The following is a 25,101-nucleotide window of genomic DNA, read 5'->3' as shown; positions in this document are numbered from 1 at the left end:
CGCCTGACGAAAGAACACTGTTTCCGAAAGCTTGTGGGATTACTATCAAATAAACTGGTTGGACTTTAACCTGGTGTTGAGAGACTTCTTGCTAGAAATTATTTCCTCAGAGGCTGATTCTGCCCTCTGCTCTTACCAAATATCATCCAGGTCTTGCTGCATACTGTTCAGTATCTGAGGAGTTGTGAACAATGCTGAACATTGTCCAGTTATCCACAAATATCCCACTTCTGACCTTGAAGGTAGAGGGAAGGTCACTGATGAAGCAGCCAAAGATGGCTGGGCCTGCTATGTTCCAGGACCAAGATAATTGACATCCAACAACCACAATCATTATTCTGCGTGTTAGGGATGACCCTCTGACCAGTGGAGGGCGCACCACCCTCCTGGATTCCCAATGATGTCGAATGATGGATTCGGTTGATTAGCCATATTATCCCTTAGTGTCCCAAGATGTGTAGGTTAGATGGATTAGGGATTGTAAACATGTAGGCTTACAGGGATAGGGTGGAGAAGAGGGCCTGGGTAAGACACTCAGTCAGAAAGTTGTTGCAGATTCAACTGGCCAAATAGCCTGTTCTGCACTATAGGGATTCTATGATTCTACAAGTCAAGGTTTGCTACAGTTCGTTGATGTGATACTCGGTCAAATGCTGCCTTGATGTCAAGGGCAGACATTCTCGAGTTCAGCACTTTTGTCCATGCCTGGATCAATGATGTAATGAGGTCAGGTGCTGAGTGGCCGCCAGAACTCAAACTGAGCATCACTGAACAGGCAAATGCTGACCAAGTGTCACTTGATAGCGTGGTCGACAACACCTTTCATTACTTCACTATTTATTATTTTTCAGTACACTATTAGATGGCTAAAGATAACTAAGGGAAAAATATGTTTGTTTCCTACTACTATTCATTGTTCTTGCACTGTTTATTAAATCTGTTGGCAGTTAAAACATGAGTCAAGATTCAGCATATTCTGTTCTTCTGCTTTTTAAACAAAGGAAATTCAATGATAGCACATGCAAAAACCAACAGCTGTTCAATCCCTTGGCATGCTATAAATGTTTCTAGATCACTCAGCGTTAACATCCTACAGGACAAAAAAGGTGCCAGTTTTCATTTTGAAGATTACATTAAAAAAGAAACCTAAAATCATTAACCCTCATATGGCAGCAGAGTGGCTAGTATTGCTGCCTCACAGCGCCAGGGACCTGGGTTCGATTCCAACCTTGGCTGTTTGTCTGTTTGGAGTTTGCACAGTCTCCCCATGTCTGCATGGGTTTCTTCCAGGTGCACTGGTTTCCTCCCATAGTCCAAAGATTTGCACGCAGATTAAGTGGATTAGCCATGCTAAATTGCTGCTTAATGTCCAAAAATGTGTAGGTTAGGTGGATTAGTCATGATAAATGCATGGAGTTACTGGGGGAGGAGGTTGTCCTGAGTAAGATGTTCTTCGGAGAATCGGTGCAGTTTCAATGGGCCAAATATCCTCCTTTTTAACTACAGGGAATATGGTAATAGTCAATGGTACTCTAATACCATCCCTACTATAATTAATGATGGCTTTTATTGTGTGTATATTGAGAGAGTGACTCTTTGATTTGCTATTTTCCTTGTAGAAATTATTCCCTCAGATGCGGATTCTGCCTTCTGCTCCTCTAATAATCATTACCTTGGTCTTAAATTTTAATGATCACATAAAGGAATTTAAAAAGTATCAAATCAAGCTGATGGATCATCAGATTTATTTTCATGTCAACCTGTAGTTGGTAAAACTAATTTGTTTCAGGTTGGTTTGAAGTTTGTGGTGGACATAAAGTCAAATACTAAATTATTAAAACGGGTCACTGAAAAGAAGTGATGGCACATACATCAGCATCCTGCATCAGGTTTTGGTCAGTGAGATATCTGATTTTAAATGCCTTTCCTTCAATTTCATTTCTTTCCTGTCCTCCCATAATATCTTTCCCTATGTTAACTCTCCTACTCATAATACTTTCTCAGAAGACTAAAGAAATTTGGCATGTAAATATGATTCTCACCAACTTTTACAGATGTACAATAGAAAGCATTCTTTCTGTTATATCACAGCTTGGTATAGATCCTACTTTGCCCTTTTTGGTAGATCGAACCAGGGTAGGGATTACTCAGTTACAGAACAAAGAGACCTAGGGTACAGGTTATGACCCATTAATTTTAAAATTTTCCTTCTACTTACAAATCCCTCTATAGTCTATTGATCCCTCCCAATCAATCTCTGTAATCTTCTCCAGGGCACAATTCTCCAAAATCTCTTCTTCAAATCTGGACTCTTGCACATTCCCAATTTTTGGTGTTCCACCAATACCTGACGTGATTTCACCTGCCAAGACCAATGCTGTGAAATGTCACCCTTAAAGCTGTTTACCTCTCTCCCCCTTTAAGATATTGCTAAACCTTTCAAGTTTTTTGGTGTTCTGTCCTAATATATCCTTAAGTGTTAAATTTTGTTTGTTAATGCTCCTGTAAAGTGCCATGGGATGCTTTGCTATATTAAAGGTTATTTATTAAGGACCTTGTTGTTTGCTAGATGTGTTGACTTATTTTGTTCTTGTGTGATAGCATGAGCTATTTTCCTACAATAAAATGTGCTATATAAATGCAAGTTGGTGATGCTGAACATTACTGGAGGTCTCTCAGCCTTGGCTCCATCAAGCTGCATCTGAATTATCTAGGCAAATAAATGCAGACAGTGTGGATATCATTTGGGCAACAGGAACCTAATTAAACAAATTTCTCAGTAGCTTGATTTGGGAGTCCTTAAACACAAGCTTGATTTCCTTGCATGCCCGTCACTTGGTTGGCCAAAAATAGTCTGATCTGTGGAAGTCTAGAAGCTGTAATAAAATTATTTTACATTTATAGCTTCAGTTGGAGCAGAAAAATGAGCCACAACTCACATAGCTAAATGTTGTGCAGACCTAAGCAAATCAACCACTTCGAATCATATACTGGTTGTATGAGGATGACTGCATTAATAATTAAAAGTTTCAGATCAATACTGAAAGCAGCCTCAGACCCAGCCTTTGTCTCTTACACAACAATAGGAGAGAGTTGGATAACCCTTTACAATTACAGGAAATTACTGTACTTGAAAACAATTACTGGCAGCACAGAAATGGCACTTCATGCAGGATATGCAGGCTGGCAATGTGAGCTGCACTGACCTTTCTAGAATTTTCAATGTCTATTGCAAACGTTATTCCTCCACTGACTAGAAAACTACTCCCACTGTATTGTATGAATACTCTCCAATTATTTTTATTTTTTTTAAAATCTTGCATCCCATCTGTGCAGTGCTTACCCTTACAGTTGGTTTCCGTTTATCCCTTTCTCAGCAGTCAAGAGGATGCTCTTTTCCTGCTTAACCTTTAGGAAAGGCATACAACTGGGATGAGAGGAACTTGATCTCATTGCTACCATCCAAAGCAACAGGAAGCCAATCCAAGTCATCCATAATTAGAATCCTCATGAAGTGCAGTGCTGAACCTTAACACCAACAACACTGGAATTTGCTTGGCAATTAAGTGTAACACTTATCAAAGATGCAATGATTTTTGGAGAAAAAAACAAGGTTAGATTAAAATGAAAGCAGGATTCAACTTTAATCACAAGCCTCATCATCAAGACTTAACTTAAAAATCAACTTGCTGGTGGAATTAGCATCTTTAGATTCCCCCGCCCAGGGGAAAATAATCATTGGAGAAATGCCTTGGAGGGGTTTTAATCCTGACACAAACATAAGCACAGTGAATCTAGAATGTTGCGGGTCCACAGAACCATATAATCCTTCAGTGTAGGAGGAGGTCATTCGGCTCATCAAGCCTGTGCCAACTCTTCAAAACAGCATCTTAACCAGCCCCTCCTTCACCCTATTCCCAGAATCCCAAGCATTTAGCATGGCTAATCCACCAAACCTACACATTTTTGTACTGTAGGAGGAAACCGAAACACTGAGGGGAAACCCGCACAGACATGAGGAGAACGTGCAAACTTCACAGAGACAGGCACCCAAGGTTAGAATTGAAACCAGACCCTGGTCCTGTGAGGCAACAGTGCTAACCATTGTGCCACTCCGTTGATCATTATTCAGCATCCTTAGAAAGATCAGAATCAATGCAAATTTTGCACTGCTTTGACCTTTTCCTGTCACTTCTGTTAATATTTAGAACGGTGAATACTGATGACAATGCTTAAATAAGTTGCTAACATTAATGATACATAATGACTAAATTAATAATAGATAAATTACTTTTGAGTTAATTATGATATCAACCAATAGTAATTTAACTCCTTCAAAGACTTTCAAAATTAAGGACCTCTCTAAGCCATTGCAATCCAAAATTAAAATCCAGTGTTACTGACTAAACAGTAGTATGCACAAGTCTACAAGAAACAGCATGGAAAATCAGAAGTATGTTAGTTGTGTCACAAACAGATGGATCAAGGAAAACAACTGGAGTGCCACATACATGAATCCATTTGTTGCAATGCAGCCTCTGCCTTTTGTTTATCTATGTTAGCACCAACATGGTATTCTGTTTAGGGAAATCATAATCCTTTATTTGTTTGTATGATAATTTACATTACTAAAGTCTCTAGCTATAGCCAACATTCCTGTTTGATTACTGTTTGTGAAGTAAGAATTCTCCCATCCTGGTCATACGAAAGGAATGTGAGCAAGCAAACATCCTTCTTCACCCATGCCTCATTTGAACTGAAACATAAAACACAACAATCATTCAGTTTATTGATGGAGCTTGATCATCGAGTTTGAAACAAGTATGTACAAGTACATGAAACATACTTGTTTCAGGCTCCATGATCAAGCTCAACAGTATACTGTTGAAGACCTATGTTCAGCAGGAGACAGCAGGGCACAAGAAGAGGATTAAAGAATCTAATTCCAATATCTGATGTAAGAGTTTGTGGATTTCAACAAATTAAACATGAAGTGGCACACCTCCCATTCTTGCCAACTCCCACCCCCAAAAAGTTACATCAGTTTGCAAAGCGGCAGTGGAAAGGAGGGCACCAATATGAAGAAGGAATCACTATCAATAGTAAAGTTTATTTTTTAGTCATAAGTAAGGCTTACATTAACACTGCAATGAAGTTACTGTGAAATTCCCCTCGTCGTCACAGTCCAGCACCTATTTGGATCAATGCACCTAAGCAGCACATCTTTCAGAGTATGGAAGGAAACCAGAGCACCCAGAAGAAACCCACACATACATGGGGAAAACGTGCAAACTCCACACAGTGGAGACAGTGACCCAAGCTGGGAATCGAACTCGGGTCCATGGCGCTGTGAGGCAGCAGTGCTAACCACTGTGCTACCATGCCACCTCTATTATCTGTTCCAAATAAAAATATATGTGGGTGGAGTGTGGTGGGGGCTGACACCTCACATGAAACCCAAATTTAATACCCAACCTTTATCTTATTGTATCTCCAGGAAATCTAGCACATTGTTGCAGACAATATGAATGGTCACTCCTGTAGTTTTGAAAGTTGCTTAACCTTTTTCTCCAAAACAGAAGTAGGATTGCTAAATATATTTTCAACCACTTATTCAGTTATCTCACCCTGACTAGTTGGGAAATTGCCTAGCCAGTGCCACTGTGATATTATCAGCACTGAGCAAATTTCTCCTCAGTGAAGGATATCAAACACTTGCTGGAAAATTTAAATGCTATCTAAATAGCAAGATGATCTCATTTTGTTTTCTTCTTAAGGTAGTAGATGTAGCTTTGTGGTTATCAGTGATCCTCTGACATTTTAGCCAAATGGCCATTATTCATGTGGAACCCTGGAATGCTCAACGTGCCAGTTAAAAACAGTGGACATCATATCCAAACCTAAACCTTTCATCATTCAAAAGTACTTTAATAGAATGAGATGTGGAAATCAAACTGATATTTCATTTCCATAGCTTAGGGAAACCACAACAACTGTAGCCTGCCACTGTCATGTAGCAAGATCAGTTAACTCAGCAGAGATCAAAAAATAAAAGTAATGAATCTCTAAGTTCAGCAGCTCATCACATAGTGCACTCACCAATACTGCTGTCCAGGGAACTTTCAAACAATTAGTTAGCTAGACAAAGCATATCCTTGTCAAGTAAATTAGTCTAGTTTTAAGATGGATTTCCCCTGAAATAAATACTTTTTCATTAGATTGGACATTGCTAATTATAAACACAATTTGCATCTAATCTTTGTGCTACAAATGCCTTTCTAACATCTCTCTTACACAGGCATAAGATGGTGCAACAGATTAGAACATAATAGAAAATATTCCGCTTTGGGATTTCTGCCACATTTTCTTTCTGCTCTTAAATTTGAATGGATAAAAGTTTATACACCATGGGTGCAATATATATTTTCAGTATCTATCAGGATCATGGAAATGGAAAATTTACCCGACAGTCCTTTCATTTCTGGGATACAGCCCAAGAACGATAATGGAAGAAGTCTATTCCAACGTTGGTTGTCCTACACAATGTGCACTTAAAATAGTTATAGAAGTCCACAGAACAAAACTGTCCAAACTTTTGTAAACAATGGCAATCCCATTTAGAAAGGCTGTAAATCTAATAGTTCTGTGAAAATAATATGTCATAGAAGTGCAACTGGAGATGCACTTCAGGAGGTGAAGGCTGATGTTAGGTACAACAGAAGGAATATTATACTGCATTAAATTGGTCCTACATCTGAACTGAGATGTTTAGCCCGCAGCGCACAGTTGAGATGTTAAAGCTGTGGGAAAATCTCTCCACCTCAACTTGGCTAAGATCAAGTGTAGTATCAACATGCTGTACTTGGTTTAAGTCATTAGGTTACATTTTAGCTTTATTTGAAGCAATTTTTAAAAGCGGCCTTTTGGCTAAGATGCAAACGAGATCAAGCCTTGGAGGAGATGCAATGCCTACTCTAATCAGCTTGGATCATGTCGATCAAGCCCAAGACAGGAGGTGAGAGCCCTGTCTTGTCAGCTTGGAATGGGAATGTCTCACTTATTGAGACTCTGAATTGGACTTGATTTGATTGAATTGGATTGAAAAAAAACAAAATCCTCTCTAAAAAAATGCATATAATTAGCAGGTCAGTTACTGGCTTTGGCCCATGGCCACTTTTTCCCCTGAACATCTGATTCATCATTTATTGACTCAATATAACAAACAGGATTGTTTATAAACATGTTTTAAACAAATCAAGGTCAGGAACAAGGATCAGATGTTTAACACAGCAATGCAATGTAGATGTAATAACATAATCATGAGTTAATGGGCCACGTCTTACTGAGATGGGTGTGGTGGGCGGGGGAGGCCTCAGGAGGACATCTCACATGCAAATCAGCCTTTTTGATTGATCGACAGCTCCATCAGTCCTGGCAGCACCAGTGCTGAATAACGGGCACTGCTGAGATTGCAGGAAGAAAGCTCAAGAAAAATCATGACTACCCAATGGTAGTACGCCTAGGGTTATCTAGGGATTTTAGGGTGAGGAGGAATCCCAGTGCTCAGGATGGGGGTGAGGGGGCTGGATTGTCAGTTTCTGTCAAAGAGGCTGAGCAAGAAAATGGATGTAACATCTTTAATGTGGTGCCCTGAACGTGTGCATGGTTCCTCCCTCTCCCAGCCTTTGATCATGTAGGCCTTAAAAAACACGGCCTGTTGACTCCCATCTGACTGGCCACATTAACTTAATTTTTAGCATATGTTCACATGTTCATACAGACACTTCTTTTACCCGCTTTTGGGAATAGTGGTAGGATTCCCGAGCTATTAGCCCATTGAATGAGTTATGAATGCTACTTCCATGGCCAACAAGTTCTGGCGTTGGATTTGGAGTTCTGGTTCAGAGGTATGGATGCTATTATGTTATGGCGTGATAGTATATTGTTCAGGCCAATATGCTTTTTAAAGCCAAAATGTCCCTTAATTATTTATTCACATAAGATGAGTACCCACGTAACACTAGGAGTGGATTAGCCACCCGGCCTATCCCCATCTTTCCCTGCCCCCATTCCAACTCTTCCTCTCTTCCTTCTCTCCACTCCACCCACCCTACCAAAATCATGCCTGGAGGGTACACAAAATCCAGCCCAGGTCTTCAATTGTATAATGCAACATTAGGAGATCAGTTCATTGGGTTGATGTTACTGCAACGAGCAGGCACCTGGTAAAGGACAAAGGCAGAGCTAGTCTGTCTTCATCAAAGGTTAATCCATGAAACTTAGTATAACACAAGTGCAGATAAGGGGAGTGATTCTCTGACCTCATCATGCCATTAACATATCATGCCAGTCCAACAGAACAGCTTGCGGGCCTAAAAATCGGTTTCATACCCGACATTAAGCAGCTTGCGAATCTCCCAGTTTCTGTCTAATGGTACAAACTGGATTGTACCCAGAAAGGACACGATTCCGACTATCATATATAAAGTAGCATTAGATAGAGTGGACAGTGAGAGCCTTTCTCCTCGGATGGAGATGGCTAGTATGAGGGGACATAACTTTAAATTGAGGGGTGATAGATATAGGACAGATGTCAGAGGTAGGTTCTTTATTTAGAGAGTAGTAAGGGCGTGGAATGCCCTGCCCACGACAGTAGTGGACTCGCCAATATTAAGGGCATTTAAACGGTCATTGGATAAACATATGGATGATATTGGAATAGTGTAGGTTAGATGGGCTTTAGATTGGTTTCACAGGTTGGTGCAACATCGAGGGCCGAAGGGCTTGTACTGCGCTGTAATGTTCTATGTTCTATGCATAACCCACTCAAATCCCAGCACATGAATTCTCTGGCCTATGGGTGTGGCATGTTAACAGCAAGAAACAGTATTGGTTTCCAGTAACGAAGGAAAACCTGGCACAATGATCATGCCGGGGGGCTCAGATCACTGCAGCTGGGAGCATGACTAGATGGTGCCCATTGGGCAATTCCCACCTGATGTGCCACCTGGCACACTGGCAGTGCCTGACAGTTTGCCGGGGCAGTGCCCCAATGTCAGTGACTCTCGTCAGGGACAGGGTGGGGGCACATGCCACCGATGAGGGGAATCCCTATGTGCGTGGGAGGTGGGACGGTGTGTCACTGTGAAATTGGGATGCCCTTGCAAAATGGCACCCGAGTACGCTGAAGCTAGGCTCACTGGCGTGTTTAGTTTAATTAAACTTGTCGCTTGCGTTAATTAGGTTCAAATGCATCCACAATTTGGGCAAAATGGAGGAATAGAAAGCCATGTTTGCAGGGGAGGGGGAGGGGGAACAGAAACAGTGACTGAAAAACAAAACTCAGCAATGTAAATTACTACATGTCAATTATATTAATTTGAGTACTCATATGTTACACCACTCCTATATATTAACACGGAGAAGAATTTGTTTCTATGAATGAGTTATGAAGTTCCATCCTGTGCTAAAGTAATAGGCTACAATTAGTGGTATAGAACCACTGGATTTTCCTGCTTATTGAAATTCTGAGTGGCTCACAGCCTTAATTCTAATTCTCCATTGTATTTGCCTGTCTAGCTTTGGAAGCCATTTTAAAGATACTTTACCAGCACATGTTGCCAGAGGTACTGTAATCAGCAGGTTTAGCTTCAACAATGTGCCCAATTTTACACAGACTCCTGTTTAAATTTAGATTTCAAAATAGAAGATAAGGAGTATTTTATAATTACTTAATCCTTACTTACACACATAGATACATGCACAGCAATAACGAAAGATTACTCTGATGTCTAAGTGGATCATATGGCAGCTCAAATGCTGGTTATAGTACTCAAAGGTGGCCACTTCAAGTAGTCACTATAATCATGTCCACAGTAATATTTCATGAGTGATTTCTTTTATGCATTCAGCTTGGTAGTTGGAGCAACGGAAAAAGACAGTCACCTTGGGTGAAAATTCTAATTATACAAAAGAATCTTGAGGCTGACCAGCATCACCATATGTATCATTTCTTTTAAGAATCTACAAAATATTCAATTGAGGAAAGTCCTAATTGTGGGTTCCTACTTCCACAGAAACGAACATGACTTAGGACTCAGTCTATCTCAAACTATTATGGCTTAGCACTACTTTCAACAAATAGCCACAATTGGTGCCACATCTTTCAATCAGTACCACACACACAATTCTAACAGTAACACTTGGTCACTAGGCTCCCTAGAATTGAACACACAGCAACGTACCACAAATTCATTCCTCCAGTGCTAAAGAAAAGCAAAGCATGCTGCTGGTGGTAATATTCAGAGTAAAACCACTTATATCTAATATATGCTAGAACACTACATCATCCAAAGTATTTAAACACTCCAAATCAATAAGTTGTCTTTGTGAACAAAAGATTACAAATCAGAAATCTTTATCCAAATGTGATATTATAGCTAATGTCAGGGCATAATTCTAAAGGTTACAGTGGCATTTTAGATTCTTTAAGCTAGCAATGCATTATTTCAACAAATATCGATTTGACATTTTAAATAAAACAGATTTAAAGATTGCATCATAATTATTGACATTCTCTTGACCAATGTCAAAAATCAACTTGCTCACGGTCAGTAAAATACTTGCTCTGTCTAAAATAACTCTCTCATTTATCATTTTAAGCTAATACCTCATCAAATGTTTGCTTCTACATATCCTACTGGAGAACAAAAACTCTCCCCTCCTCTTAAATTTGCAATCAATGGGTTTCAGAAATATTTCTTCAGAACAAGGCCAGTTTTGCTCATTTTATTTAAACTTACTTGGCGCTCTCTATTAGGAGGTAACACCACAACATTACAATATCTTAAACTTAATGCACCTGCAATACAAAACACCAATGGGAGTTACACGATGGCACTGCACATGTCGAATGGTAGAACAGATATTTGTACTTAGATGAGCACCTTGAAACACCATGACATATAAGGCTATGGACGAGTGCTGGAACAGATAGCTGCTTGGTGGCCAGTGCAGATAAAATGGGCCAAAGGGCCTATTTTGAGCTGTGGTATGACTCTACCCCAGTTGTTCATATGCTAAAAAAATGAGAATCTTCCCATGCCTGCTAGCTGCAAGGATCCTAAATGTAATGATGTATATAACCCAATAGCAAATACATTTTCCTCAAGTGGCACCAGTTGGCTATTTCATTGAATGACATTATACAATGGTTAATGGGAAAAACAAATACTCAAATGGAAAGACAGCTTTTCTATGCTTGAGGCTAATAGGAGGTTTACTCTGGACTTGACTGTGTTGTCTAATTGGTAGTGCTAATGCCAGGGGTGGAATTCACTCATTTTGAGATTTAAGTGCCGTGACAGGAGCAGGAACATGGAGTGTTTCGTGCTGTGGAGGCTGGTGGCAAGACACACCAAAACTTCTGGTCCGACCTCATTAATTGAGCACCTGAGTATCTTACACCATATGCAATGACAAAGCAGGCCTGGATGGCGCAAAATCCTCTATGGCGCCCAGGTGCCCTACTGAAAAGACACCCAACATCACTGGTCCACTGTTGAAGAAAGGTGGACTGCTTGAAAATGAAGACAGATCTCTGAGAGCACTCAGACAGAAGATGGACATGCTGAGAATGAAGATGGATCTTTAGGAACATTCTGAGGCTGAAGATGGACCCCCTGCTGGGCAGCAAATCTGGAAGGTCCGCGTGCTGATGCTCCCCAACCCATTTCTATGCTGTCCTGGAGTCCAGGTTACTGGCAGCCTCATTTCAAACACCAGCAGCAGCCCCAGACATTGTTCAGCTGAGTCTCAACATCTGCATGCCACACTGTTCCAAGCATGTTTCATGCTGACCTGTTTTCCCGCTGGCATCATACAGAATCTGGCGTAGGCTGTTGGGTCTTCATCTGCATCCTATTAACAAGGTGCAAAGGAGGCCCATGCCTGCCTCTGGTGGGTTTTCCAACCACTTCCACCTCCCAGGAGTCAAAAAAGTGCATGGGGCCTTTAAATTCCTCTTGCCTGTACCAATTCCAAGTTTCTCCAGATCTATATTCATTCTGTATTCGATATTTCTGACTTCGTTTGTGCATCTTCCTCCATAGTTTCACACTACAATGTAACCAGGGTTTTCAAGCACCACAGACCTGCTCTCTGTCTCTACACTGTTATGCTTTCCTGTACCTTTCTCTTTCTTTTAAAAGCTTATCACCTTGACTAAAATATTGGTCAACCTTTTTAATCTCTTCTTTCCTGGCTCAACATCCATTTTCTGCATGCTTATCAGTGAAGTGCTTTGGGATTTTATATAAATGTTTTATAAATACAAATGCACTTTGTATGGTGTGTTTTTGTGAATAATTACTAAAAGATTAATAATTATATGTTTCTCCTCATTGCAACATTACCTGATAGATATCCGACAGGCTGCTGCTCCCAGAGTCACTGGCAATACTGCACCCGGACTGGCTGGAAGGGACATGTGTCACCTGTGGATGTGGATTGTCTGTGAGGTGCATCTTGGAAAGATCTGCAGGAAGCTGTAAAAATTATGAGGAGGAAGGGGAGAAAAAAAATCCATTAATTTGATAAATGAACCAAAAACATAAATTAAAAACTTTTAGACATGCTTGCTGAACTTTATAATAGTCTTTTAAAATGATCTAGGGCTTTGCAAAGAGGGCATTTGATTTAGGAAAAAACTAAGTAATACTTCAGTGTTGTTGTGTGCACTTCTATTGCATGTGTTATTGATAAAGATATTTGCATGCAAGATACCAATTCAACTAAAATAAAAAATCATGCTGTATTGCAGAATATTTTGGTCTGTAGAACTAGCAAAAAATAAGCTATCAAAAATCAACATTGCTAATATATTCAAAATTGAAAAGAAGTGCTGCTCCGTTGAGGCAAAGATTATAAGAATATGAGGCTAGAAATAAAGAAAAGTCCATATCTGAGTTGTCCAAACTACAGCCATGGTGACATCCATCTTACAAACTCCTATTATGTCTTTTGCTGACTTGCTGGTATTTGTGCTGCTACTGGTTTCAGTTTTTGATTTGGGGTAACTAAAAAAAGCAACTCCTTCATTTGTAGATTTATGAGCCTAAATCATCACTGAGAATCAATAAAGGAGGAGACTTGTCCAATCTTCAAAGGTTGGAAAATTCAAAACAGCACAAGTACAACTCAGCCAGAAACACAGAAAGGAAATAATGCAGAACGGACAACAGAAGGCAGATAATAGTTGATGATAGGCGTGCAGAGCATCACTCGAAGCTGGGAAACTACATGGGGAATAAAGCTCAAACAGCCAAAGAATTTTAGTACGTCTGAAAATCTTCATGCAATGTTTGGGTGATGCAAAATTTAAGTATTTGGATTTCAACAATGAATCACGTGCATTTAAAATAATAAATGCCCAGGATCCCAGGAACTTTCGTTTGAATTACAATGCTGAGTTGGGAATGGTTCAGTGCAAAAATGCTACATTCCAAATTATGGAATTATGTCTAATAATTATCTTTTTCTGATCCAAATAGCTATTAACTAATTTTCTACATCTGTAGCAAAGAGTTAATACAGACAGAATGGATCAAACTGTCTTCTTTGGTTCTATAAACGTATCTAGTTGTGGTACATAGGACTGCCCCCCCGCTCCAAAAGTTGGGACATCATTTTTCCATGCGAAAACAGGTCACCAAAAAGATTGTCTATGAAACCTTGGGCAGATTAACCTGGAATAGATGTATGAAATGTGAGTATCTAACTGGATAAAATACATTTCCATAACAATCAAAAGCCAACACCAAGAATTTACATGTCTGAATGGAAATGTTAAAACCATATAATATGATCTAATAGGACACATGAACAGCTGCACAAACAAATGTTAAGTCCTTTAAAGTACAATGAGGCCATTACTCAAACCTCCAAAAAATATCCAGTTTTGATGAGCAAACATGGAAATAGACAAAAATAAACATTTTTATTTTTGTTTCTTGCTTTTTCTTTACTCTTGCAAAATTCTAACCTACATGTAGAGAAAAAGCAGAGAAAATGAAGAGCAGGAAAGGGGACCAAGTGGACCTATCAAATTATCGGAGGGTGAGAAAGAATCATATGCTGAGGGGAGGGCAGGCAGAAAGACAAAGTTCAACCACCAACAACTCTCAATAGGATTTAAGCTAAGAGGAAAGCTCAAATTATTAAAATAAACAAATTCTAAAAAATGAAGCAAGAGTGAGAGACAATGAAAAAGGTTCACAAAAGCAATAAATTCTCAGCAACAACACAACTGATAGTGAAAGCGTCAGCTTCACTTTCATTACAACCATAAAACTGGCAGCAATTTAATGCACATGCGCATATGTCAACGATTTCTTATTTTTCCACAGGGTGGGCTCTTGAAATCCCCATAGGTAGACATTCTGTGAAGTCTTTTGACAAGAACTACACTTTTATGCTGTAAAAACACTTGAAAAAGTTAAAATTTGTTGAATAAAGTGCAGCTGAGTTTTAATAGTGTGCCAAGCACATAACTATTGCTTAAACATTTTTCTGGCCCTGAGAAACTAATGATATATTTGTAGAATATTAATTTTCATCATGATTTTAAAAATTCAAAGTTGTGAATTTTTTAAAGTTTATAATATTTCAGATTCTACTGTAACAATGTGCATGTCCCAATTTTTGTTTTACTATCCTTTTTTTAAGCCATTTTATAGATAATCAGCGATTTTCACTTCTAGATTTGTTGGAATGATGTGAGAGTGGCTGCCCATGACATCAAGAAGCCCTAGCAAAACTGGAGTCCATGGGAATCGAGGTAAACCCATCACTGGTTGAAGCTGGCATAGAGGAAGATGATTATGGTGGCTGAAGGTCAAGCATCTCAATTCTGGGACATCACTGCAGGAGTTCCTCAGAGTAATGCCCTAGGCCCAACCATCTTCCCCTGTTTCATTAATAACCTTCCTTCCATCATACAGTCAGGAGTGAGGATGTTTACTAATGACTGCTCAATGTTCACCATTATTTGCAACCTCTCAGATACTGATGCAGTTCATGCCCAAATGCAACATTACCTGGACAATATCCAAGGTTGGGCTGACAAGTGGCAAGTAATATTCATGCCACAGAAGTATCAGGCAGTTACCCATCTCCAACTGAGAGGATGTAACCATTGCCACATGACATTCAATGGCATTTCCATTGCCGAATCCCCCATTATCAAACAACATCCTGGGTTACCACTGACCAGAAAGTGAACTGGACTAGTTGCATAAATACAAGAGCAGGTCAAAGACTAGGAGTCCTGTGGTCATTCCCTCCCCGATTCCTCAAAGTCTGTCCTTACCTAAAGCTCTTTAGGCAGCTCCTATCAAACCCACACCACCACTATCCAGAAGGACAAGGGCAGCAGATACTTGGGAACAACACCACCAGGAAGTTCCCCTCCAAATGATCTGGAAGAGGGAACCGAGTGTATGGTGTCGAAATTTGCTGATGACACCAAGATTAGTGGAACGGCAAATTGCGCGGAGGGTGTGGAGAGTCTGCAGAAGGATCTAGATAGGCTAGGCGAATGGGCCAGGAACTGGCAAATGGAATTTAATGTTGGCAAGTGTGAGGTGGTCCACTTTGGTAGGAATAATGGTAGGAAGGACTATTACTTATGTGGCGAAAAACTGCAGCAGGAAACGGTGCAGAGGGACCTCGGGGTCCTTGTGCATGAGTCGCAAAAACCCAGCCTGCAGGTGCAGCAGGTGGTCAGGAAGGCTAATGGGATGCTGGCCTTCATAGCGAGGGGGATTGAATATAAAAGTAGGGAGGTCTTGCTGCAGCTGTATAGGGCATTGGTGAGGCCGCAGCTGGAGTACTGTGTGCAGTTTTGGTCGCCGTACTTACGCAAGGATATTTTGGCCTTGGAGGGAGTGCAGAGGAGGTTTACTAGGCTGATACCGGAGTTGAGGGGGTTGAGCTATGAGGAGAGGCTGAATAAACTAGGCTTGTACTCGTTAGAGTTTAGAAGAATGAGGGGAGGTCTCATTGAGATGTATAAGATGATGAATGGGATGCTTAGGATAGAGGTGGAGAGACTCTTCCCGCTCAGAAAGGACAGTAGGACTAGGGGGCACAGCCTCAAGATAAAGGAGGGGCGGTTTAGAACGAAGTTGAGGAGGAACTTCTTCACTCAAAGGGTGGTGAATCTCTGGAATTCTCTGCCCGTTGAGGTGGTGGAGGCTGCCTCGCTAAATATTTTTAAGACGCGGGTTGATGGGTTTTTGATAAGCGAGGGGATTAAGGGTTATGGGGAGAGGGCGGGAATGTGGAACTGAGCCATGACAGATCAGCCATGATCTTATTGAATGGCGGGGCAGGCTCGAAGGGCTAGATGGCCTACTCCTGCTCCTATTTCTTATGTTCTTATGTAAATCACTCACCATCCTGACTTGGAAATATATCAATGTTCCTTCACCATTGCTGATCAAAATCCTGGATGTATCTACATCTCAGGGATTGCAGCACTTCAAGGAAAAGGTTCACCTCCACCTTCTCAAGGACAACTAAAGATGGGCAATAAATGCTGACCTAGCCAGTGTCGCCCACATTCATAAATGAAAAACTTAAGTAAATAACTGGCTATTTAGCTTGCTCAATGACATCTATTATTGGATTGGAAGTCCCTGGTACTGCCCACAAGATGAAAGTAACTTCAGGGAAAATTTAATCCACGCCACAGAAATTGCTGGTTCTTTTGAAAAGCATTCTTTAGGGATAAGTGTGATCACTTATTCCTGACTGAGAAATCTGGCTCAAATATTTCAGAGGAAACCAGTGTTGTAACACAAAAAAAACCCATAATACAGGGGGCCTGCTGTGAGGTGAAAATTTTGTTTTAGCCTCTTCGCAGTCACTCAGCAAAGGTGTACACCAAAGGCATAGCAACCAGGGGGGATTCCCAAACTACATTCCAGGACTGTGCTGCATTAATTGAACTCAACTAGGGTAGCAGTAGAGATTCTAAACTTTGAGGATAATCAAGCATGATTCTCAACCCTAACCACTATTCAACAACTATATGCGAAGATCAGGCAAGAACTGGATTTCAGCCATGATGCATCCCTACAACTGAGTGACCAGCCAACGTTCACTAGCAACACTCGCAGATGAATAGGATACAACATACTGATAGGAGTGTATTTTAGCAAAGGGGAGGAAGGGTAAAAGCGATGAAGGAAATGGTCAAGAAAAAATATGAAAAAGTGTAATTATTCTCTTAAAAGTCCTCAGTGTGACCAAATCTGAAATGCTGAAGCGGACAGAGCTAGTTGTATGGCAGTTACAGTGCTATATAGCATAAACAATATTTAGCCACTGGCTATGAAGCCTACCTTAGCAAGTTAAAAATTAATTTATGTCTTTTTTGTCATTTTTACTATTTAAAAGTAGGCATTTTGCTCATTATACCCAAGATGACTTCATATATAGTTAGAATATTTTCAGTTCTTTTTGTCAGCTATTGGTCATGGAAATGAAAAACAGCATCTGCAAGATTGCTTTGACAGCTGGCATAATACAAGGGGAAATATAAATGCGATTTTGTGACAAAAAATGCAGACTTTGGCAAGGTAAATCTGCAATCTTGAGACAAATTTGAAAAATCATAACAAGACTTCACACAGACTGAGAATGGTATAAGAATATGATTCTTCACGGAAAACTTAGCATTTCTTTTTACATGAAAACTTTGCACCATATGAAAAAATAGATCCTCATCAAAAAACTCAAATAAAAATGATTTATTTATAGCAAATGTGTGCTTGCTTTTCTTAAGTAAACCGCATTTGTACAAGTGACTGTTAATTTTGTCCTGAATTATTGCTTCAAAAACATTTCCACCACTGAGGCTAAACTGTAGTTGCTGGGTTTATCCTTACACACTAATGAACAACAGTATAAAGTTTGCAATTTTTCAGTCCATTGGTACAACCCTGAATCTGAGGAGACTTGGAAAATTATGGCCTGTGCTTCCACAACTTCCACCCTTATTTCCTATTAGTACCCCTGGATGTATCTCATCTGGTCTTGGCAACATAGAAACTTATGGTTCAACTAGCTTATCCAGTACCTCCTCTTTACCAATTTAGCCCACTCAATTGGGAGTAATTTTGAGCCCACACACTCCATCTAAGGAAATGGCACAAAGTGCTCAAAATCCGAAGAGTACAATTTACATCAGTGAATTTATGAGTTCTGATCTTACAGGCTTCTTGCCGGTACAGCGGTGTGAAACACTATGCAGGACCGCAGAAAGTTAATTTTAGTACATTAGCGAGTACTCTGTCTGGGACAACCCTCCCCTCCAAAACCAGATATTCGGTGGGTGCAGCGTACCATCACATCAGTGCCATTTACAACAAGTTCACCTAGATATGAACCTGCCTTGGAGATCTCCCTGAGATTGTAAAATTCGGTGTCATTCAGGGTAAAGGGACATGGCCAGGCAACGGTGCTGGCACAGGTTAGCACTGTGTCAACCTGGCAGTGCCAATCTGTGCCAAAGGGTGAGATCCTCTGTGTGTGTGTGTGTGTGTGTGTGTGTGTGTGTGTGTGTGTGTGTGTGGAGAACATCAATTAAGTGTGCCCTGGAGCAGATGGAAGACCTGGCAAGTCCCGACTATTATCAGGGATGGGGTGCGGCCTCTGAGACTTCTGTGTTGGGCTGGGGATTAGGATTGAAGGGGAGCAGGAGGGGAGAAGAGAACGTTTATTCAGATTCTGATCAGGGTGCACTTTAAAGATATCACACGGATCTCTAAGCAGCCGGGTTTTGCTGGCATGTTGAGCCCTGCCCTCCCTGAATGACACTGTGAAACATAGCTCTTAGTTGTTTTTGGCAGAATGTGGTAACATCTGGACAGAAAACCAATCAGTTTCTCTGGAGAGAAACACACCAGTTTTCTCACTTGAAACAACACTGTCATTTCTTGCTAAGATTTCACCCAATCTCTCATGTACCCCTCTTTCACTATTACTTTGGCAGCATCTTCTTCCTTGATAAAGACAAATGCAAAGTACTAATTTAGTATCTCAGCCATACCTCTCTTACCCCCTTGCAGGTTCCCAATCAGCCTCACTCCTCCATTTACTATCCTCTTACTAGTCATATCTCGGTAGAAGACTTTTGGATTTCCTTTATTTTAGTTTCCCATCTCCTCTCATAGCTTTTCTTATTTATTTTTTCATTTCCTCTCTGAACTTTCTAAATTCAGATTTATTCTCAACTGTGTTATCTATCTGATGAAATCTGCCACTTACATGTTTTTTTCCACTTCATCTTACCCAATCACTGTCATCCAGGGAGCTCCAGACTTGTTAGTCCCAACTTTCCCTCTCCTGGGAACATACTTCAACTGTACAAAAATTATTACTTTTCTTTTTTTAAAAATTTTTTGCTCCATCCCTAAAGTTACAAAGCCAATGCTCAAAGTGGGTTGGCAAACTCAAATCTATTCCTTGCCTGCTGCCAAACCCAAATTCAAATTCCAATTGAACCCAATTCATGGTCTCCATATGAGGGACAAACAAGATCTAAACTGACAAGAAAAGGAATTTCACCCCATTTTAGGCTTAATACGATGCTTGATCTTAGCCAAAAGGCTGAGAATTGTACCTCAATTATCTCCTCTTTGAAGGCAGCCATCGTTCTATTACCAGCTAATCTCAGATTCCAATTTATTTGGGCCAAATTTGTTCTCACCCCACTGAAACTGTCCTTTCTCCAACTCATTATTTTTATTGCTCCTTGTCCTTTTCCATAGCTAACGTAAAGTCTATACTATTATTACAGCCCCTTAAATGCTCCCCTACTGACACTTGATCCGTTTGACATACTTTCAGTCCCAGAACCAGATTCAACAACCCCTCCTTCCTCATTGGCTAAGAAACATTGTAATTTAGAAAATTCTAACACACTTAAAAACTCCTCCCCCTATGTCCTTCACATTACCATCCCAATCTATGTCAGGATAATCTTGCACCTTTCCATAATTTCCCACGAGATGATGGCACCTCTGTTGTTTCTTAGCTCTAATCAAATTGATTCTGTCCTTCACCCCTCTAGGATATCCCCTCTCCAGCATTGCGATGTTCTCCCTAACCAGTAATACTACCCACACCTCCTTTCTTTCCTGAAAACCTTCCATCAGGAATATTTAGTCTTGTCTTTTTTTCAGCCAGGGCTCTTATTATTGCCACATCATATTTCCACATTGCTATCTATGTCTGGAGTTTACCAACCTTATTTACCACACCCCTTGCTTATGTTCCTTGCCACACATTCAACTGTTCTCTTCTGTTACTGTTACACTCACAAGTACATAGTATCAGGAGAAATATGGTACTATATCCTTTCAGTTTGAACTTGCTAATTTATTTCTCAACTCCCTCGACTAACTGCAGGACTTCATCCTCTTCTTATCTATGTTGCTGGTGTTGATATGCTCCATGAATGGTGATTATTCACCCCTCATCCTCTCAAAGCACACTAAAGCTGCTCAGTGCTATCCTTCACTTTGGCACCAAGGTGGTAACATACCATCCTAGATTAACGTCTGCAGCTACAGAAACATTGGTTGATTTCTCTATCCAATGCCCTTATCACTACTGTTTCCCAATCTTCCTCTTGTCCCCCTGCTGTGGCTGAGCCATTTAAGATTTTGTGCACTTGGTTCTGGCTGCACTCTCAGAGCAACCATCACTCTCACCAGTATTCAGAAACAAATACTGCTTGGAGAATAAGATGCACTCAGAGAACACCTGCACTACCTGCTTGGTCCCCCTCGAATGCCTGACAGTCAATTACTTCCTTTCTGTTTGCATGACCTTAAGCTGTGGAAAAACCACACCTATAAACATCTTATTCAGAAATCATATTGTCTACCAAGCGCACTGGAACTATAGTTGGCACCATTCTTTTTGATTAGTTCAAAAACCCTTGGAAATTTTTAGGGCAAGAATTATTCCAGGGAAGACAAGCCTTTGACCCACCGCTCCCTAGCCATCATAGCACCAATCAGCCTGGTGACCATTTTCCTCAATCAAGCTGAATGCGGATATACAGTAGGCTCCGAACACAGCTGGTTGAAGTTGCATTGCTACACAGGGGATAGCACTGTAGCACCAAATGAGGTAAAGAGAGGCCTTAAATCAACAATGGAAATAAGATTCTCATTCACCACAAATCAGATTTTTCGGCAGTGTTTTGGGCTATCTAGAGAGAACGCTAGGACTTAATCACTGCATTCTGGAGCCTTGGACATAGCAGCCCAGGAAGGAGAATTAACTGAGGTGAAAAGGAAGGGAATCCAGTATGGATCTTGTAGAAAAAGCAAAATACTGATGAAAAGCCAACGGACTCTCCTTCCAGGTGCTGCTAGACCTGATTTTTGCAGCATCCTCTGTTAATGGATCTAGTAGTACTCTCTGCCAAGGCTTTGCTACTCTTTACATATAGTGGCCAAAAAAGGGGCAATCAGGAGCTCTGGCAATTAAAAGAAAAGAAAATACTGGTCAGGCAATCAGGCAGTCTTCCCAAATCCTCTGACATTTACTGCTGCAATCCCACCAATTCAGATAGGGACGTCATGAAGGCCTTTGTTTTGACAATCACTCAGGTCAGATTCTCATCATAATGACTAGGTTCGCAAACATGCATCACAGTGGAAAAATAACTTACAGCAAAAATCTAGAATACTGCACATCTAGAAGGTATGCTTTGAAGCAAAAATAGGTAGACTTTATAAAGAACAAAGAACAAAGAACAACCCAGCACGGGAAACAGGCCCTTCGGCCCAACGAGCCTGTGCCGCCGCATCACCCTACACCTATTCTACCCTGCATGTCTACGAATGGGACCCTACTCAGTCAGATTCAGGGAAGAAATAGTGTCAATTTGGTAAAAACCGATTAGCCTAAGAGCACATCTTTGGGGTGTGGGAGGAAACCGGAGTGCCCGGAGGAAACCCACGCAACCACAGGGAGAATGCGCAAACTCCCACAGACACAGGCCCAAATCCATGTGTCTGCACAGCCAGCAGTGCTAGTCACTGAGCTGTTGCGGCGCCCGTCTACCGGTCCAGGATCAAGCACACACACTGACATGAAGTACTAGGCCACTCCTGGACTTCCAAGAGCAGCCCACGCACGACCCACCGTGTGCATGCCCCTCGCTTGACACGAGGTGGACCTCCACCTGTGGAATAAAGACAAAAAATATTAATCATACAGCCTGCCCTTCCGGTGTCTCCCGAGGTTTAACCCTATTTAATAGCCCCTACCATATCCCTCCATTCTCGTTTCACTCATGTGCCTATCTAACTGCATCTTAAATGAGTCCAACGTTCCTGCCTCCACCACCCTACTCGGTAGCGCATTCCAGACCCCCACAACTCTCTGCGTAAAGAACCTTCTTCTCACCTCCAAATTATACCTCCCCCCCCTCTCACCCTTAAATGATGACCTCTCGTGTTCGTACCCAGTCTAGGGAGCAGTCTCTCACTATTAACTCTATCTATTCCCTTCAGTATCTTATATACTTCTATCATGTCCCCTCTCAATCTCCGTCTTTCCAAGGAGAATAGCCCCAGTTTCTTCAATCTCTCCTCGTAACCCAGTCCCCCCATGCCAGGCAACATCCTGGTAAACCTCCTCTGCACCCTTTCCAGAGAGTCCACGTCCTTCCGGTAGTAAGGTGACCAGAACTGGACGCAGTACTCCAAATGCGGTCTAACCAACGTTCTGTATAACTGAAGCATTAGACGGCAGCTTTTATACTCTATGCCCCTTCCTATAAAGGCTAACATCCCATAAGCCTTCCTAACAACGTTCTCCACTTGTGACGCAACCTTCATGGATTTGTGAACCTGCACTCCCAGGTCCCTCTGTATGTCTATACTCCTAATCGGCCTACCTTTTATCACATAGCTCCTCTCTGCATTATTCCGTCCAAAATGCATCACCTCGCATTTGTCAGGATTAAATGCCATCTGCCACCTATCTGCCCACTGCACCAACCTATCTATATCCTGTTGTATCACCTGACAATCCAGTTCCGTACCCGCCAACCCTGCCATCTTGGTGTCATCAGCAAACTTGCTGATCACACCACCTACGCCCTCTTCCAAGTCATTTATGTAGACTACAAAGAGGAGAGGTCCCAGTACTGAGCCCTGCGGCACACCACTGGTCACTGGCCTCCAGCCCGACAAGGTCCCCTCCACAACTACCCTCTGTCTCCTATTTCCCAGCCAGTTCTCAATCCACCTAGCTACCTGGTCTCGTATCCCATGCGCCTTAACTTTTTCTACCAGCCTACCGTGAGGGACTTTGTCAAACGCCTTACTGAAATCCATATAGATGACATCAACGGCTCTCCCATCGTCAACCGTTTTTGTCACCTCCTCAAAGAATTCCACCGGATTCGTAAGGCAAGACCTCCCTCTAACAAAGCCATGTTGCGTATCCCTAATCAGATCGCAACTCTCCAAATGCTCATACATCCTACCCCTAAGTATTTTTTCCATTAACTTCCCTACCACCGACGTCAAACTCACCAGCCTATAATTCCCAGGGTTATCCCTACTACCTTTTTTGAACAACGGGACCACATTTGCTACCCTCCAGTCTTCTGGGACCTCACCTGTGTCCAAAGAAGAGACAAAGATGTGCGCCAGAGGCCCAGCAATTTCATCTTTCGCCTCCCTAAGCAGCCTGGGATAAATACCATCAGGCCCCGGAGCTTTATCCGTCCTCACGCTACCTAAAAGCCCTAGCACTTCCTCTCTCATAATAACTATATCCTGCAACTGAACCTCCGCTCCCTCCAAGAGACCGCACGATTCCTTTGTGAATACCGACGCAAAGCATTCATTCAGGAGCTCCCCCATTCCCTCCGACTCAATACACAACTCTCCACTCTTGTCCCTAAGAGGACCAATTTTCCCTCTAACTACTCTCTTGCCTCTAATATAGGAATAAAATGCCTTAGGATTTTCCTTAATCCTACCAGCCAAAGCCATCTCATGCCCTCTCTTCGCCCTTCTAATTCCCCTTTTTAGCTCCCTCCTACTCTCTCTATATTCCTCCAGCGCACACTCTGTACCCATTTGTTTTGCCTCCCTCTTCTTCCTGACCAAGTCTTCAATATCCCCCGTAATCCACGGCTCTCTAATCCTACCTTTCCCATCCTTTCGCTTAACCGGAACATACCTCCCCTGCAACCATTTCATTTTGTCCCTAAAAGCCTCCCACTTGCCAACCGTGGACTTGCCAGCTAACAGTCCCTCCCAGTCAGTTTGCTGCAGCTCCCTCCTAATCCTGCCATAGCTCGCCTTTCCCCAGTTCAGCACACTCCCGTTCGGACGGCACTCGTCCCTTTCCATTTTTATCCTAAAGTAGACGGACTTGTGGTCACTGTTTGCCACATGTTCGCCTACCTCTACCTCACCCACCTGCCCCGGCTCGTTTCCCAACACTAAATCCAGTATAGCCCCTCCCCTAGTCGGGCTAGTTACATACTGTTCTAGCGACCCTTCCATAACACATTTCACAAACTCCTCTCCCTCCGTACCCCCAGCTCTAGGCCCCCTCCAATTCACTCCGGGAAAATTAAAATCACCCACTACAACCACTCTATTCTTCCTGCACCTGTCCAAAATGCCCCTGCAAATGCCTTCCTCCACTGACTTTGGGCTGTTGGGTGGCCTATAGTACACCCCTAGCAATGTGATCTCTCCCTTTTTATTCCTCAACTCCACCCACAGCGACTCAATCCCTATCTCTTGCATATCGTCCTCCCTCTGCACTACTGTGATGTTTTCCTTGACTAACAGTGCCACCCCTCCACCTCTCTTCAACCCTCCTCTGTCACACCTAAAACACCTGTACCCAGGAACATTCAGCTGCCAGTCCTGCCCTTCCCGTAACCACGTCTCCGTTACAGCCACCACATCTAACTGCCTCACAAACATCAAGGCCCTAAGCTCATCCGTTTTCCCTGCCACACTCCTAGCATTGAAACAGACACAG

At 41.7% G+C, this 25,101-nt stretch overlaps 1 protein-coding gene across 7 annotated transcripts in view; it reads right to left on the bottom strand.

Annotated features, from left to right (window-relative positions):
* The window catches only part of LOC145351783 (rap guanine nucleotide exchange factor 6-like), a 360,268-nt gene that overhangs the window by 87,458 nt on the left and 247,709 nt on the right, over nt 1–25,101 (bottom strand). For all 7 annotated transcript variants that reach the window (XM_080201415.1, XM_080201409.1, XM_080201411.1 and 4 more), the window contains exon 7: nt 12,414–12,545. In XM_080201415.1, the coding sequence (XP_080057541.1) occupies nt 12,414–12,545 (132 nt within the window). The remainder of the gene's footprint in view (nt 1–12,413; nt 12,546–25,101) is intronic.

This window comes from Carcharhinus amblyrhynchos, chromosome 13, assembly GCF_965287045.1.
Source record: "Carcharhinus amblyrhynchos chromosome 13, sCarAmb.v2.hapA, whole genome shotgun sequence".
Classification (NCBI taxonomy): domain Eukaryota; kingdom Metazoa; phylum Chordata; class Chondrichthyes; order Carcharhiniformes; family Carcharhinidae; genus Carcharhinus; species Carcharhinus amblyrhynchos.
Note: the sequence above shows the minus strand (reverse complement) of the source record. Positions and strands in the feature narration are given on the sequence as shown.